Source organism: Ammospiza nelsoni, chromosome 17 (genome assembly GCF_027579445.1).
Source record: "Ammospiza nelsoni isolate bAmmNel1 chromosome 17, bAmmNel1.pri, whole genome shotgun sequence".
In the NCBI taxonomy this organism is placed as follows: Eukaryota; Metazoa; Chordata; class Aves; order Passeriformes; family Passerellidae; genus Ammospiza; species Ammospiza nelsoni.
In genome coordinates, this window is record NC_080649.1 from 13,334,313 (window position 1) to 13,351,658 (window position 17,346).

The following is a 17,346-nucleotide window of genomic DNA, read 5'->3' on the forward strand; positions in this document are numbered from 1 at the left end:
GGGACCAGCCTTTGCATGGTATTTGGTGGCAGCAGAGCCTCTGTCTGTACCACCCACTGATGGCAGACAAGGTGTCCTGAAGCTGTGTTCGAAAATCTTACACACAGAGCAAGGAAAGGAAAGCACAGGAGTGGCAGAAAGCACAGCAGTAGGGACCAGCCTTTCTGTGGCCTCTGGTGGCAGCAGAGCCTCTGTCTGTGCCACCTGCTGATGGCAGACAAGGTGCCCTGAAGTTGTGTTTCAAAGGGTTACACAGAGCAAGAAAGGAAAGCACAGAAATGGCAAAAAGCACAGCAGTAGGGAGCAGCCTTTGCGTGGCCTTTGGTGGTAGCAGAGCTTCTGTCTGTCCCACCCACTCCAGCAGCCCTGAAGTGGGAGCTGTACTTCAAAGGGTAACACAGAGTCAGGACAGGAAAGCACAGAAGTGGCAGAAAGCACAGCAAACACACAGAGTGGCACAAGGCTGCTGTGCCAAACTAAGCCCCATCACTGAGGAGCTCTCGAGGCTTTAAAGTTGCAGCCTGTTGGGGTGCAACAGGCACCTCTGCAGCCTCAGGTGTGTCTGCTTCCTCCCCTACTCCAATCCTCTTACTCTGCCCTCTGATATGAAATGCAAGTGGAGTTTAGCTCAGCAGTGGAAATACCTTTAAATGTCACTTCAATGTCTCACTTCAATGTCACTGGACTGGCAAATTGGACAAAAGTGAATCCAAGCAGCTTCCCAGACCAAGAAAGCAGCACTGTCACAGGCTGCAAGCTGTACCAGCTACCTCTCCCAATATTTCTTCCATTTCTCCCTTATTTGTACCAATGTGTGCATTTTTCAGAATAAAGCAAAGCAGGCCTCATCAACACAATAAAAATCCTGAGCATCCCGAGCTAAAACAAGGCTTTTTTGTCAAAATAAATCTGATTAACATTGCACAGGTTACTAGTGAATGACACCTACTTTTTAAGACTCTATCACATCCAGATCAATTTGTATTTCCTTGCTCTTAGACAGCAGAGTGAAGGTCACATCTGCAGCAGTCAGATCTGACCAAAAAAACCCAACTCCCTCCCATTTCCCCCTCCTCACTGCCTGGCCCTGCAGGAGGCATGCTCCTGACACCTGCTCTAGTCCAGTGTACCCCCTCTGGCTCCCCAAATGTCCCACTCTGCACAAAGACAGTGCCTGTCAGAAGTGCTGAGAGAAAACAGCAAACAACCCTTCTTCTGAAACACGACTGGAGTATCTGCAGAGATCATGACAGCTCTGAAGTACAGGCAAGCAGCAGCATAAGGGAGAATCTGAACATCTGGAGCCAAAATACTGCTGGAAACTTCAGCTCTTGTCATATTGCACCTTGCAGAAGATGCATTTGAATATCCCAACCTGCCCTTGGGAAGTTCTTCTGCAGCAGAAGGTGCAGGTTCCACTGCAGCCTGCTCTTGCCCAAGAGGTCAAGTGGTTTCTGTGGGGTGGACATGGTGCTTCCCAGTGTTTGCAGTGCTGGAAATCTCCCCATGCCCAAACAAACGCCTCACCACATGAAAGGACACCCAACTGTGACTCTGATAACAGCTCTCTGAAACGTGAAAAAAATGTATTTTCCTCAAGAAATAAAACTATTTAAGGATATTGAAAGGGAACCAAGAAGACTGAAACCATCTCAGAGGAGTGACAACAAACTCCCACCATTTGTGCTTCCCCTTATGTTAAACACAGTGAAGTTCTTGGAAACACTTGAAGGGAAAGTGCCAGCACAGCAAGACAGGCTGAGAGCAGCAGAACCACAACAAGGACCTCCCTGTCTGCTCCATGTTCACACCCAGCAGAGCCCTGTGCTGGGGTGAGCTGACTCGGAAGCAGCACAGAGCAATTACTCAGTACCAGTTACTCAGGTGGAAAAAATCCAGGCACACAGTACAGCACCACCCACATATTTGTAGGGCTCTCAGCACCAGTGCCACACCTTTCTCTCATTTCAAGTGAGGAATGCAGCCCAGCTTGACACTCTGCAATGCTTCACCGCTCCTTGGAGCATGAGAACAGTTACTGGTGACTGTGGCAATGGCAACAGCTTTCTCACTTTTGCTCTCCATAGCCAAAGGCTGGGCCCTCAGCATCCTCACAGTTGATTTAAGTGTCTTTTGCTTCCTCAAGGCATGATACAATCTCTGAAACACATTAGTATGAAGCTGGAAGTTGCTGGAGTGACTGCAGAAGTGGCCTCAGAGTCACCTTTCACATCATGGGTAGCTGGGGCAGGAGGTCTTCAGCTGGATTTAAAGAAAACCCATCCCTGCACTGCTCTGAGCTCTGCACCAAGCACCCACAGCACTCACATCTTGGCTTCCCCACTCCAAATGGGTTGGCTACCCCATGCTAAGCTTTTGCAGCTACCATGAAGATACTCACAGTAGTAAGTGGCTTCTCTCAAGCTCATTTTTGTCCAAAGCACCTCCTGTGAGATCTGTCTGATCTGGAGGTTTCACCTCTGCATCTTTGATCGCAGCTTCTGACGGCGACTCGAACACTTCATCCGGGTAAGTGGAGAGCTCCTCATGAAGGACTCCTTCCTGGGCAGAGAGACAGCAGCCCCATCAGAAGAAGCCAACATCCCTCTTCGGACAGCAGTGCTGCTCTCTGCAACACACAGTCCTGCCAGAACCAGAGTCCTGCTCTGCCTTTGGCAGCACCACGCCAGACCTGCCCCTCACCCGAGCGAAGAAGGACGTGTCGAGCTCATCTGGGAAATCCACCGTGTCCTCCTCCAGGAAGCTGGCGGGGGTGAAGCTGCGCCGCTGGGCCCTCCTCAGGGTGCTGTCCTTCACAGAGCGGCCCTGCAGCCAGGGACAGCGACATGGGGCACTGCCAGAACCTCACAAACCCACCCCAGCCAGTGCACGGGCAGCCCACGTGCTGAGCTTGGTTGGAGCACAGCAGATGTGATGTGTGACACCTTTCTGGTGACACACACAGCTGTCACCCCATTTCTCAACCCACAGCACCCACCTCCAGGCTTGCCATGTGCTCCTCTAGCACATACAGTACAATGTGTCTGGCCAAACCACAGTGATGGCTGCTACTGGACACAGCAAAAAGCATCACTGAGCCCAGGACAGCAGGCACAGGGCAGGATGGAGAGACCTCTTTCACCCACTGGAACCAAGAGAGCTTCCCCCTGAGAGTTCTCTGCTTTTAACCCCCTGTGTTCTCAGAGGCGTATCCATGTCCTCAGTGGCCACACCAGGTGCCAATATTCAAATCTGAGCACCTACTGGTTTGACTGCAGCATCCCAAAAAACTCACCTCCTTTCAAACCAGGACACTTGTACAGCAAGAGCCTCAGGTATTTCTGCTCTTGCTGGCTGCTTACCAGGTGCACATGGACCACCCAAAAGCCCAGACAGGCTGAACTGGACCTGCTAGAATGCCAAGCCCCGTACCAAAACCAAACCACCACTCCCACTTTCTTCCCAATCCTGCCTCCTGTACACATGGCCGAAACCCACCAGGAGGTGACTCCATTTCCTCCCTCCATCACAGCTCTCCCCACCCTTCTGCTGAGCAGCTCCTTGCCCACAGCCAGGGCAGGGACCCCTGCGGCAGGCAGTACCTTGACCAGCGCGGCGGCCGCCCGGAAGCTCATTTTGGCCACGGACTCGCGCTTGCGGCGCCGCGGGAGGCGGTTGAAGCCGGAGCGGGAGCTGGTGAAGGAGCACAGCGAGGTGGCCCCGGGGGTGATGGGCGTGTGGGGGATGCTGCAGCCGTCCGTGTCCTCGGCCATCCGGAACGCCCGGCCCCGCGCCAGGGGGTCGATGATCTGCCGAGAGGAGCAGCCCGTCAGCCCAGCCACCCCCAAAGCCTGTCCTGCCAAACCTCCTCTCTCCTCCTGAGACCACGGCCCAGGGATTGACCAAGAACCAGCCTGGAGGGACCAACAAGCAATTCTACAATAGGAATAACCTATTGCTGGTTTTTTTTTTCTTTTGCTAGTATTGACTATTGTCAACCAGTCTGTTCCAGTACCTCACATAAGACTCCAAACCTCCTCCAGCCCTTCCTAAGCTGTCACAGACATCTTTTATGAAAAATCCTCTCCTTAGGGTTTTTCCTCCCTGAGAAGCTGAGAGGCCTCAGGAACAAAATGTAAATTGATTATCTGCTGCTGTGGAATGCAATAGGTGGATCTGTGATTGCCCCATGTTGGTTGTTTCTAATTAATGGCCAATCACAGTCAGCTGGCTCAGACTCTGTTCGAGCCACAAGCCTTTGTTGTTCATTCTTTCTTTTTCTATTCTTAGCTAGCCTTCTGATGAAATCCTTTCTTCTATTCTTTTAGTATAGTTTTAATGTAATATATATCATAAAATAATAAATCAGCCTTCTGAAACATGGAGTCAGATCCTCGTCTCTTCCCTTATCCTCAGAACCCTGTGAACACAGTCACACTAAGCTCTTGGTTTCGTTGTCTCCCATGCCAATGAGCTCAACAGTCAGAGAATGTGCTGCCTAAATAGGAGTCTGAGAAATCCCTAAAAACAGAAATGTTCTTTCTTTAGTTAGTTTCCTTCCTGATACTGGGCAACCCAGGACTTAAGCAGTTTCCTGTTATCCTGTTGAAACTATACTGTATATTTACCTCTGCTTCCATTAATTAAATTTAACAGCTGGATAAAGCAGGCAAGCTTCCAGGAGCTGCAAGCCCTTCTTTGGGACTCCTCAGGCCAGTGCTCTCACTTATTCCAAACATACGAATCAACGTAATGAAAATATTGCCTTCAGCTACAAACCTTGCCTCTGTCCTTACATCATCACAGCTGTGGTTTCCATGAGACCTCTGTGCTTTATCCCAAGGTTTTACGAGCTTTTTTAATCCACAGTTGCACACTCAACAGGAAGCTTAATGGGCTCACACCTACTGACACCACGTTCTGATTTAATGTTAGCCCAGATACAGCTCAACAGTATTTCTAAGTCTCCTGTGAGCAAAGATTAGGTGCAAGACATTTAACAGAAAAGAAGACAACAAGGCAAAATGTGATGGAAAAATTCACCTACACTCTCCTCTGCTTTAGTGCTGCCACCAGGCTGCAGGTCACAGACTGATCTGCTTTGGAAGGAATTGTTTTCCCACTCACTCACTCACTCACTCAGTAAAGCACAGCCATCAACCACACTAATTAGTGTCACTGAGAGGAGTAGTGGGAAGAGCTGGATATTGTGGTTAGTTCTGGTCACTGGATGTGCCCAGCTGGGCCCTGCCCCCTTGGGTCACACTTAAAGGTAATAAGCAGGAGGCAGCACCAAACCCAGGTGCCCTTTGCAGACACTCACAACCACTTCTGAGGACCCATAAGCAGGGCTATAGCACCACTGATGCAACACTTTTCAAAGTCCTAAAATATAACCAGGTTTCTATGGGGACAGTAGCTCTGCTACAGCCTGCATTCTGCTTAGGGCAAGGCAAATGTCCCCAGTGATTCCAGCCCTGCTACTGCACATTTGGGTCCAACATAGCAGAACACAATTCTGTCCTTCAAAATGGCAGCAGGAAACCTGAGAGCTGCTGCTCATGCTGCACACCCCTGATCACCACAGTCACAGCATGACAAACACAGCTCTGAGCCACCACAACAGCTGAGGGATCTCAGCCAACGAGACTGGGGGAGAGAGAGCTGCCAAACTGTACCTGGGCCGTGAGAAGTGTCTGAGCACAGAGCCCAGACGTGTCGAGGCAGAGCTCAGCCCGCAGACAGGTCACGGCTGCCAAGGCGCTGAACACACCGAGCAGGGAGCTCAGCCATGGCCCTGCCCCTGTCCTTCTGTCCCTCTGTCCCAGGTCACTCACCTTCTGCATGCCCAGCTGGCAGGGTCCCACGTAGAGAGGAGGAGGGGTCTCTGTGCTTGTCAGGGAAATGTTGTCCTGGCTGGGCAGGTCCATCTCCCGGATGACCTGAGGCTTGAGCTTCCCGTAGCGCAGGCTGCAGTGCCGGAGGCTCTTCCTCTGCCATTTCTGAGTTGCATCGCTGTCTTTGCTCACCCCAAACCAGTCTGCTGTGCCTCTGAAAGATGCCAGCAGACAAGTGCTAAGGAGAAGGATGTTTGCTTGGACTGTGCAGGTGAAAAGACAAAGCCCTGGTGGTCACTTCCAGCCCACCCCAATTCAGAGACAGAACTCTTGCCCAGGAGCATCTCGCAGCTTGTCCTCAACCTGACAGATGCTGGCCAGAAATGCTTGACCATCAACAGCGTTCTGTCTCTTAGGACAGAAGAAAAATGACAGGAGATATTCACTGTGGGCAAAGGACAGTTTGTTCCGAGTTTTTCTAAAAATAAAGGAAAAGAAATGGTACAGAAATTCAGAAAGTAACTTGGTGAAAGGTGTTTCTTTACTTTAAAAACCATCTATTGCAAACACTTACCATCTTCAGGCCAGCTCTAGGTCCCCATTGTGAGACTGTACTGTTTCACAGCTCTGTGACTTGTCCCAAAAGCCACCAGAAATCTCTTTTCTCTCCCAGCCTCCCCTCCACACTCCCAGAACCTCCCTAACTTCCATCTCATGCTGCAGGGTTTCTAACCTCCTCAAGGGTAGCATAAAGAGCAAACTTGCTGCAGTTCTGGTCTCTGCAAAGGCAGACACACACACTTCTAAGCTGCTGGTTGCAGAAGCAGGAGCACAAGGCTGCAGCCACGAGGCAGGTTTGCTGCCAAGTGCCTGCTGCCACAGAAGAGCAGTGGATCAGAAGCAAAATCCCAGGAAGGCAGGGAGGGATCAGGATAAGTCAGACTAAAAGCCTATTTCAAATCCTGCAGGACAGCTGGTACCCTAAACTCGCAGGGGTCATGGCAGCCCTGCCAAGCAATTCCCACCATGGCTGATCCATCCTCAGGAGATGACAAGCTGTCCCAGCCTACAGACTGGCCCAGGTGTTGAAACCTGAAAGTCCAAGCCAAATCCAAACCCTTGGCCTCAGCCCCCTGCTCAGGGGCAGGATCTCCAGCTGCTGAGAAGCAAGACTTCACAGATCACAAAGTGAGCGTTAAAATACACACTGGAGTAAAGGCTGGGATAAATCTAGAATTAGGCCACACAGGGGAACTGAGATAGTGCAATAGAGACAGGAAATTAATCCTGTGGTTTTGAACACTTCCAAGCAAAAACCCCACCAACCAACAGGTGAAGGTGCTCTGCCATTTCTGTTTGAAATCCACAGCCTTGCTGGCTAAAACCCAAATGCCACCAGCAAGTCAACGTGCCAGCCTTTGGAGATGGGGCTATGTGAAAATCTTGGGGCACCTCTGTGCTCCCACAGACCCACATCTCCTTGGAGCAATCTTCCTCTCCATCCAGAGCAAAGGCCCAGGGCCAGCCCCTGCCCTAACAGACCCACCAAGCCCATAGCACAGAGGTCAAGGTGCTCTGGCACAACACAAACCTCACAGAACAGCCTGAGCACTCAGAGGGCTCCCCACAGACTGCTGTAACCAGGATTTCAACAGCAAGGTGACCCTGGGTGACAAGTCTGTACACAGGGCCTCAAAGGGAGAGGGGCTGAGGGTGATTTGGGCCCATATGAGCCTCAGAGATCTCCAAAGCTGTGCTCCCACTGGTCTGGAAGTACAAACACCATCACAGGTGTTGGGACTGTGAGGAACACTCCAGAACAGCCAGAGACAACTGCTGGGCCAGGGCCAGGGTGAAGAGCTGTCCCACCCCTCCCTGATCATAGCCAAAATAATCCACTAAAGAGTTTAGGGCACCCTGGGAAGATGCTGAATGCCTCTGTTCAGTTGGCATTCATTCACATCCTGTGGAGTCCCCAGGGCACTGTAACAACCAACATCAGAGTCAGCTGTCACTCTTCTGTCACGATGAGCCAAGCAGCCCTGAAAGCCCAAGGCCAAACACAAGCAGCCCCAAAGGTGGTGACAGTGCCAGAGTGGCAGCTGGCCAAGGGCAGCATGGTAAGACAGGAATACAGGGCAGTAGGTCCAAGTCACACTGTCTGTCTGGTTTAAAAGTTTCCTAAGCTCCAGATTTGGGGTGATGGTCAATGGGCCCGTTGTGCCCTGGCCTCCTGCAGTGGCTCATCTCCTTGGTGTTAAGTAAACAAAGACCTCCACCTCAAAAAGAAGACAATCACATTTGCATTAGAAAAAGCCATGATGTCAACAGGGAAAGAGTGGATGCTGTATTCCATTCATCAGCTCTGAGCTCCTCTGCACCAACACAACAGCATCTGTTTGGTGCTGCTTCCTCTCCTTCCCCTCCTGCCCCAAGAAGGCTTTGGGGCCAACATATGCTGCACTGCTGCCAGCAAAGGCAGGCTGGGCTGAGACTGCCCTGGGGAGATATTCCAGCTATGGTGAACACCAGGAGGTTGACAGCTTGTTAGGAAAGGCAGGAGGGAGTGAGGCTGGCGGGTGGACAGCTTGTTAGTCCATGCTACTTATTGACAGCTGCCTACACATTTAGTAGGAGTGACAATTGTTTTCTGTTAGAGGCACACATGAACTTTCTCACTCTGCCTGTCTGTAGGCCTCTTGGGCAACCCTGGGAAGGCAATGTGCTCTCAGCAGCAGGCAGCCTCTGTGCAGTTCACAACAGCCCTGGCACACACATGCAGGGTGGGTGTCACACTCAGTGCTACCAGTACCTGAAGAACGATCGGGGCAGGGACTGGCGCTTTCGCAGGGAGCTCCTGCCCCCCCGGTGCCCACCCGCGGGCAGGGTCTGACTCCTCTGAAACCGAACCTGCCTGCTGCAAAGAAAAGAGAGCTGAGGGCAAGGAACCTCCAGGGCTCTGGGGAGGAGCAGCCACTGCATCTCCTTCCATAGCCCATGGGCAGCAGCGGTGCCCCACTGCATGTGACAGTGGCCTGAGCTGAGAGCACGACCTAAGAGAAACAACCAAGCTCAAGCCACACAGAAACAGCATCTTTGAGCCCAGGAGGCTGCTGAATCCTCTTGGTGCACCTGTGACATGTCTCACATTGCTCTGGAAGGTACCAGGGGTACTGCCAACCCCCTCAGCTCCCCTGTAAGAACTGCCTTCTTCAGCCCAGACACAGCTACAGATTCCACAGCTGGCTTTGCACACCAGTGTGAATCCATGGAGGTGTCAGCAGGCTGAGATATGATCTGCTTAGAGACAGTGACTGGTGCCCTGACAGGATCTTGCCTGGTGAACAAGTCTATCTGTGGCACATCTGCTGCTTTGCATGGACATCTCAGACACCCTGGAAGACTGGAAATGGTGTTAGATGCTTTCATATGAATCACTCCCATGCCTTGTTCTGGACTACACAGGCTTGACATTATGTTCATAGTTGATCTGTGTCCTCCAGGGAAGATGATATGGAGTCCTGCTGCAGTTTCACATTCTGTGTATTCTGAGGGTTGTGTTAAACAGAAAACTTGGCAGTCAGCCTTCCTGGACTCGCAAAACAAATCCCAAAACACAATTTAGGGATGTATGGTCTGCATTCTCCACTGTATTCCTAGCTCTGCTAAATGGAAAACAGGGATTTAGGCCTTGATACTTTCCATTTCCCTGGCCTTGTTTATGATCCACTCATTTCATGCTTTTATTGCCAGTGTTGTGTAATGTGTGCATCTCCTGCAGTTCTGCTCCTTGTTAAGTCCTTCCCAAAGTAAATCTGTCACAGTAGCACCAAAGCAGTTCACATTTCCTCACTCTTCTACATACAAACTGCATGTTGTGAGGACTTCTGGGACAGGTTAGCCAGGCTCTTCTACCCCATGCTTCTTGTCAGGGCCTCCACAGCACCCTCCCAGGATATCCCCTCATCCTTGACGTGCTCTTGCCTAGCTGTCCTGGCAAGGAACACGTCAGGAGCAGGGAGGCAAGGGAGGAGGCAGAGTAGGTGTGCAAGGACAGCCTCAGCAGCCCCAGAGGCTGCCCACAGCCCTGAAAAGAGCAGACACCATTTCACAGGCTCAGCCCTCTCAACCTCACAAGAAGCAGGATCAGAGTGGGCTGATGCAGGAGAGTTCCAGCACCAAGGCAGCTGGGGAAGGTCTGAGGCAAAGGAAAACAGTGTGTGGGAGATGTCCCAGAGCTGGAAAGCTGCTCCTTTGTGAGGGGGTGAAGCCTGGCTGGCTGAAAGTACCCCTGACCCCTGGAGCTCCAGGGATGCTCCTGGGATCCAGGCAGGCCTGACACACTGCCAGAGACAGAAATGAGCCATCTCAGCAGAAAAGCTGGGAGAGCCACTCCCTCTGGGCAAACTGGGATAAGCCTTTGCCATGGTGAGGGAAACAGCATCCTGCTCTGTGTGGCCATGTGTCAAGAGTCTCGTAATGACAACACTTTGTAGGAGTGGGACACAGGACCAGAGCAGCCTCTCCCTGCTCTCCACCACCCCTCAGAGCCATCTCAAGGACCTGCCAGTGCTAGGAGCCAAGCTGCTGAGAGCCCTGCACAGCTCCAATGGGTTCTGCCTCCCCCAGCAACCATGTGCTCTCAGACACTGCACCAAAGCACGCCCAGTACAGCCCACCTACATTCACAGCTAAACATCAGGGCCTGACACATCCTGTTACTGGGAAACAGCCCCCACAGGGCATGGGGGCAGCCAAAACCTGTCTGTAAGTGGCAAACACCATTCATTGTCCTGGTCACCAGCATCTTCCTCCCAGGACTTTCCTCCTCATGCACTGCAGACAGGCTGTACAGCACCACTGGGCTTCTACACTGGGGACCAACCTGCACCCACCCTCCCACCACCTCCCAAGGCAATGAGGGACTGCAGGATGGCAGGACACAGTGCAGCAGGCCCCAGGAGCTCCGTGCCTCACCTCTTGATGGTCTGGGTGATGGAGGTCTGGCGCTGCAGCCCCGCTCTCCTGGCGGGGTCGTGCGGCAGGGACGGCGCGCGGCTGTTGTCGGCCGGCATGCTCACGCTCCGCAGGAACGCCTGGCGCCGCGTCGGCTGCGAGGGAAGGGAGGCAGCCAGAGTCAGACTTCTGGCGTGAGCAGGTCAAAAATTCAACATGGACTGCCTGAGCTCCTGCAGCACATCCTCCTGGCTGCTGGCTGCCCAAACCACACTCTCCTAGGCGGCTCCACAAGGTCAAGAGAAACGCAGTCAGTGGGATTTGCTTCTTAAGTGGCTCTGGAGCTGCACTAAAAGCCTGTGAGAGCTGTGGGTGGGTCTGCAGTTGCTGCCTGGTGCAGCCTAAGCAAGCTGGGAAAGGCTTTGTTCATAGCCTAACAGCCTGGGCACACTCACATGTCATGGCTAAATGTCATCTACCAAATGTGACACAACTCACCACGCTGTTCTCAGCTCACACAACTACCTCTCCAGGGCTGCTCTGGATTTCATTTTTATCAGCTCAGCAGAGACACATGTCCCATTTGTACAGGGCAGGCTGAGCAGACTGCCCCTCTGGCAAGGGAAGCTCTGATTGATCCTCTGGTCAGACACTGTCTCTGCCTCAAGACTACTTCAGCCTCTGTAGCCCAGAAAGATAATGATTTCTATTTACATCAACAGTTTTGATATCTTTTATGTAAAAGCAGCACACAGATACTCAGGTTGTAAGTCAGAAGTGCACACAATGCACTCTTATCCTGACAGCTGGGCTATGCAGAGAACATCACTTCCACCAGTTTCCATCATAAGCACGGAATGTCCCTCCAGGTGCCCAGCTGGATTTAGAGATTCCAGACAAGGCAAGATCCATCACAGCCTTAAATAATTGATTCAGAAAGTTTCAACTTGCACTGGTAAAACCCTGAACTCCACTTCTAATCCCTACAGACTGACCTCCAAACTCTTTCCTTCCAAGGGAAGGCCAGAACCAAGATTTAGCTGCCAGGAGCTGTCATGTGAGTGAAGTGCATTTGAGTCCCTGGATCATAGAATGATGAAGAGGACAGACCTTGATGTTCCAATAAAAGCTCCCTCTGAAGCTTGTCCTCAGCCCCCTCCAGGGAAGCTGTATAACCCTCCATTTCTCTAAACTTTTTTCACGTAAGTGACTGAAACCAGGTCAATGGTGCTGGGCAGCAAGAACCCTCTGGCTCTGCCTTCGGTGCCCAAAGCCTCTGCTCCTGCAGCAAGGCCACACAAGCAGCCAGCATTCATACCCAGGTCTCATCCCAACAGCAGTTTTTAATACCTTGTAGCAGCTATTCCTGATATTCTCCCTATCCCCAGCACAAATGAGGGTGTTTGACCCTCGTGCTTTGCACTGCTCCTATTAACCTATCACCTCATCTCCACTTCAGCACTCCTAAATGTTATGTATTTCACATCCCACATGGTCCTCTTATGTTCCTCCTGCTGCTAACAGCTTTGTGTTGCCAGTAACTGTTCTTTGCTGTTGCTGATGAAAGTCTGTCATTATCTTGGCTATTCATAAGTCAGATTCATACCCTGCTCATTTCAGCACAAGCTCCAGCACTTCCAGGCCCTCATGCTTGTCTGGGAGACCTTCAATCCTCCAGTTCCCTTAAGAAATGCTTGTTTGAATACCTCACTCTCATATCCCACATCCAAACACTCACATCCACTGATGTGAGCACATCAGCCACCCACCCTCATCCCTCCCACATCCCCTTCAGGTGGAGTTAATTACTGCTCATAAATTTACTCAAAGGCTCTGCCCCTTCTCATGTGGCCTCACGACCTGCCATCACACGCTGCCTTTCCCTGATGGGGATCCCAGGCACAGGGATGCTCCCAGCACATCCCTCCCCAGCTCCACAAACCCTTCCCTCTGTACCTGCACGGGCTGGAGGGGCTCCTCTGGCACGGGCAGGGGCACTGGCACCGGGATGTCCAGCTTTAGCCATGGTGGCTTCTTGCGCTGTAAACTGCTCGTGCTGTCGTGCCGTGCCTCCGACATCGTCCCACGCTTGTCCTCAGGCCTAGAGAGGAGAGACACCAGAGTCAGGAGGGAATCTGGCTCACCCCTCACAGCCCATGCTGGCAGGGTGAGCAGAGGGTTCTCCTCCCAGCTGTGACTGATGGGCCCCCAGCCCCATGTGGGATGAATTCCCCAAGTGCCTCGTGAGGGCTCGGGGGTCACAGCTTGTGCCCACACTGCTCATTCAGCACCTGACACTAAAGGACACAGAACCTCGAGCCAGATACAGGCACTGCAGTCACAGGTTTGAGCTGCCTCCCATTAAGATTTTTGCTGAGACTACTGAGATCCAGATTCCTTAAAAACAAGCCATGAATTAAATCTGTGTTGTGCACAGTAGATAAGTTTCTGGGTCTGTGGGTAACGCTTGCAGCTTGGCTGTAGGAAGGTACACTTGGGCTATATGGTACCTGAAACAAGAATGTATCTGGTGGGTGTACCAACCAAATATCATCCACTTGGGAGATAATGTCTGGGTTTTTGATGGACAGGCATAGCATATGATGTGGACCATCCCACATTTCATGGACTGTCTGATGGGGCAGAGAGTGTGAAGCATGAAGAAAATATGCTGGGGGGGGAATGGGGAAGGGGGGGAGAAAGGGTAGAGTTAGGTGTTCCTGTAGTTAAATTTTGTAACAATGGTTTTTCAGGCCATAGATCTTGGAGAGAGGCCGAGCAGGAATTTATGATAGAATTTGTTTTATTTTTAGGGTTGTGCTTTGTTTTAGGGGGGTTGGCAGTTGCATCTAACCCCTCCCCTTATTATGGGGGATGAATTCCCCAAGTGCCTCATGAGGGCTCAGGGCTCACAGCTTGTGCCCACACTGCTCATTCAGCACCTGACACTAAAGGACACAGAACCTCGAGCCAGATACAGGCACTGCAGTCACAAGTTTGAGATGCCTCCCATTAAGATTTTTGCTGAGACTACTGTGAGATCCAGATTCCTTAAGAACAAGCCATGAATTAAATCTTAATGAGATCTGGATCCAGACCAACCAGCTAAGTAACTGCAGTATCAAAAGCCACTGACCTCCCTCTAAAACCAGCTTGTGACTCACCAACACCCTTTTCTGCCCACCCAAAGCCAAGCACCACACTTTCCAACCCACCCACCACTTAGCAATTAACAAGTGGCCATTTCTCATCGCTGTTTCTAATCTCTTTTAAATGTAGTGATTTTCTAGAAACATAATACAGTGCACAGAGCAATACCAGTATAGCATGAACATTAGAGAACTGGCACTAATCCTGAACTAAGAGTGGTTTTCATACATAAATAATAATGATATGGTATTTAAATAAAAACCGCTGTGTAATCCAAACGCCGCAGAGAGCAGAGTGACTCGCTGTCATCTTGCCCACTCTGCTGCAGTTTTGCCCTCCTGTTTGGGACCACAGGAGTCCTTCAGGCTGGCAGAGCACCCACTTCACTGTGCATGCTCAGAGAAAACAGGTTTCACTGGAGGCAGATCAGCTCAGATGCCTCCACGGGTACTTTCCAGCCTAAATTGTGCTACAAGTTTGTATTTCTTCCTCTCCTATCACACACACAGCTTCAAGTGAACAGTGGGAAGCATGTGTGCTGAATGGGACAAGAGATTCCATTCCCTGCGGGCTCTCTCCTTGCATGGCCCTAGCCTGGCCTGCAGCCCTTAGCCACAGGGGACAAAAATAATCAAGTGCCCCAGCCTCTTCACCACAGTGGACAGATGGAATAAGCAACCAGTTAAATCTGCAGGCACACATGCTTTGACAGGGAGTAGGAGAAAAACTCTGTTGGAATTAAAACTTAGCGCTCTTACATTGCTAACACAGCCCATTTATTTTAAATGCAGAGTGAGTTTAACACGTAAGGATTCTTCCTTGAGAGAGGCCAAGTCCTAGGCCAGGACCAGAGGGATCTCCACCCTCTGAGACATTTGGCATGCAACAAAACAAGGCCCTGAGCTGCCTGAATTATCCCAGCCTTGCAGTGGCTGAGCCAGTCAACCTGCACGGGTCCCTCCCAACCTAAATTAGGCACTGGTTCTGTGAAACGTGCACTGCCTTGCAGGGCATTGCCACCATCTTCCCGCAGCTCTGCAAAGGGAACTGCACACACCACTGCAAAAGGTACGGGGCAGGGGGGCAGGCAGGGGGGAAATAGGTCAACAAATGGGAGTGGGGGATGATCTGGATTGGGTTAGGAGAGAATCTCATCTAAAAGGAGCTGAAGGCCAGCTGCTGGTTCAGTCGCGGGGCTGGGCCGGCTGCCAGGAGCGCTGTGCTCAGCTGAGCCAGAACGACAGAAAGGGAGGACTCAGCTGTAGGTGGGTGAAGGTTGGGTTTCAGCAAATACCACAGGCCCCCAAAAGTCTGGGAATTCATGATCTAGTCTGTACAGACATGCCCTTCATACATGCACCACAGTCCTGTTGCACAGATGCAGCGCTGTGCATGAGAGGGACACAAATCCTTCCTTCCCTCCCTGCCGAGCTGCAGGGGTGGCTAAATACAACTGTTCAACTTCCTGCAAGATAAGGACAGTGAGAGTATTAGGGGAACTCCTGCCTGTGCTTGGTATGAGTAAATCTGCCATGAGACACAATTTACTGAAAGGTCTTGCAAATTTGTCTTCATAGTGAAGTCAGAAAGCAAAGCAGATTTCTCATACCTGAAATACTCCAGCAAAGAGCCTCAGCATTTACCTCTGAGGATCACAAACACCACATGTCCTCAAGGTGTCCTAATCAGAGACCAGCCAAGAGAGACAGAGCCACCACACTGGCATGACCAAACACAATCTATTTCACACAACTCAAGAGCCTCCTTCCTGTGCCTTCAAGGGCAAACTCAGAGCCTCCAAAGTAGCAACTCTGCTTTTTCCAGCATCTCACCACTGAGCCAACATCACTCAACATCCTTCCTGTCTACCTACAGAGCAGCCTTTGTGAGCAGGAGCTCTGGGTGTAAAGAATACAAATGTGTAGGATTTGCAGCTCTATCAATCAGTGAGGCCAGGCCAGGAAGGCAGAGGATGAATCACGCCCGTATTGCCCGAAAGTTGCTGCAATAACATGAAACCCTGTGAAAGACTTCTGATTAAATCTGGTTTGAGTTTCCCCTCCTAAATTGCCACAGACCACAGACAGTGATGTCCATGTATCTTCACTGGCTTCCCTGCCATCCTTGCAGACTTGCACGTGGGTGTACACACCTGCCAACGAGGACAAACACACACAAGGGTAAAGCCTGTGGCCTTGTAATTACCCCCAAAGTTGACTTAACTTTGTATTTTAGGCAAGGTGAAGATGTCAATATGAAATTCACATTCTGACAGAGCAATGGATTGCTCTGCTTTCTCCTCGCTTCAGCAGTTAAAGAGTTCTTTAAGTAGCAAAGCATTAAAATGCATATATAATAACTCTCTAAATGCATTCAGTATTTAAACCTCAGATAAATTTCCAGGGTGGCTGCAAACCAGAGTATGTAGGAGCAAATCCCTCTACCAGTTCAACCTTCTTTACTCACTATCAGGTTCATTTCCCATTAAAAGAGTGCAGTGAAGGCAGAGCTGTTCAGCATTCCCAACTCCCCGCATGCATTTGGAGTGGCCAAAAATAAACCCTACAAACACCCAAGACTGCATCAGGCCCTGCCAGGGCAAGCACTGTGAATTCTGTGTGAATAATCAGCCACAGCACAGGTCAGGCAGCTGCCTCTGCCCCAGGCACAAAAAGGCCTGGGGTATGGTCATGGGAGACAGGTCTCCAGGGGTTAACAGGGAGCCTGATGTGGACCAGCTGAATAAATGGATATACAGACCAGAGGAGCATCAGTGCATAGCTGTGTGCACAGATGTACAGCACCATGGTCCAACAGCCCTTGCATGGCAGGTAGCAACCATTACCACACCTGGCCCTCACTCAAAGTGCTGCTAATTTGTGCCTCAGCACTGCAGTGAAAGCACTTGCTGAGTTTCACACTGACCCCTTGGTTATTTTAGGGGTCAGTGTTTCAGGGTCCAGTGTCCATGTATTTCATCAGGCCAGTGAGCTTTGTTTCAAAGCTGACTGCATCGATGCATATTTTGTTTGAATGGTCCCATACCATCAATCTCAATTTCTCAGTACTGTCAAGAGGCCACCAAGAGCAGCAGGATGGGAACACACAGAGCACAGGGAACACACAGACCCATGCAGGGTCAGCTCAGGGTCCCTCTAAAGCCAGTGTCTCATTTCCAGCTGAGCATGCCTGGCACAGGGTAGGAGTACAGGATCACTCAACAGTCCTTTCTCCCATGGCACATGCTGTGAATAACTCACAGGCTTCTTGTGCCAGAAATCTTTGCATGTAACAGTTCTGTATCCATCTCTACATCCATCCAGTGGTTATTATTCCAGAATTTATCCAGATCATTTTTTAATCCAAGCAAACATCTAGTGTTCATAACTGCACATGACAAAGC

The 17,346-nt window shown here is 50.9% G+C and overlaps 1 protein-coding gene across 1 annotated transcript in view; it reads right to left on the bottom strand.

Moving 5' to 3' along the window:
- The window catches only part of RHBDF1 (rhomboid 5 homolog 1), a 37,092-nt gene that overhangs the window by 9,180 nt on the left and 10,566 nt on the right, over window positions 1–17,346 (bottom strand). Inside the window, exons 2-8 of the mRNA XM_059484692.1 lie at window positions 12,750–12,894; window positions 10,815–10,948; window positions 8,650–8,751; window positions 5,838–6,051; window positions 3,603–3,809; window positions 2,704–2,826; window positions 2,402–2,562 (exon numbers count right to left, since the gene is read on the bottom strand). Coding sequence (XP_059340675.1) covers window positions 2,402–2,562; window positions 2,704–2,826; window positions 3,603–3,809; window positions 5,838–6,051; window positions 8,650–8,751; window positions 10,815–10,948; window positions 12,750–12,872 — 1,064 coding nt within the window. The 5' untranslated portion in view covers window positions 12,873–12,894. The remainder of the gene's footprint in view (window positions 1–2,401; window positions 2,563–2,703; window positions 2,827–3,602; window positions 3,810–5,837; window positions 6,052–8,649; window positions 8,752–10,814; window positions 10,949–12,749; window positions 12,895–17,346) is intronic.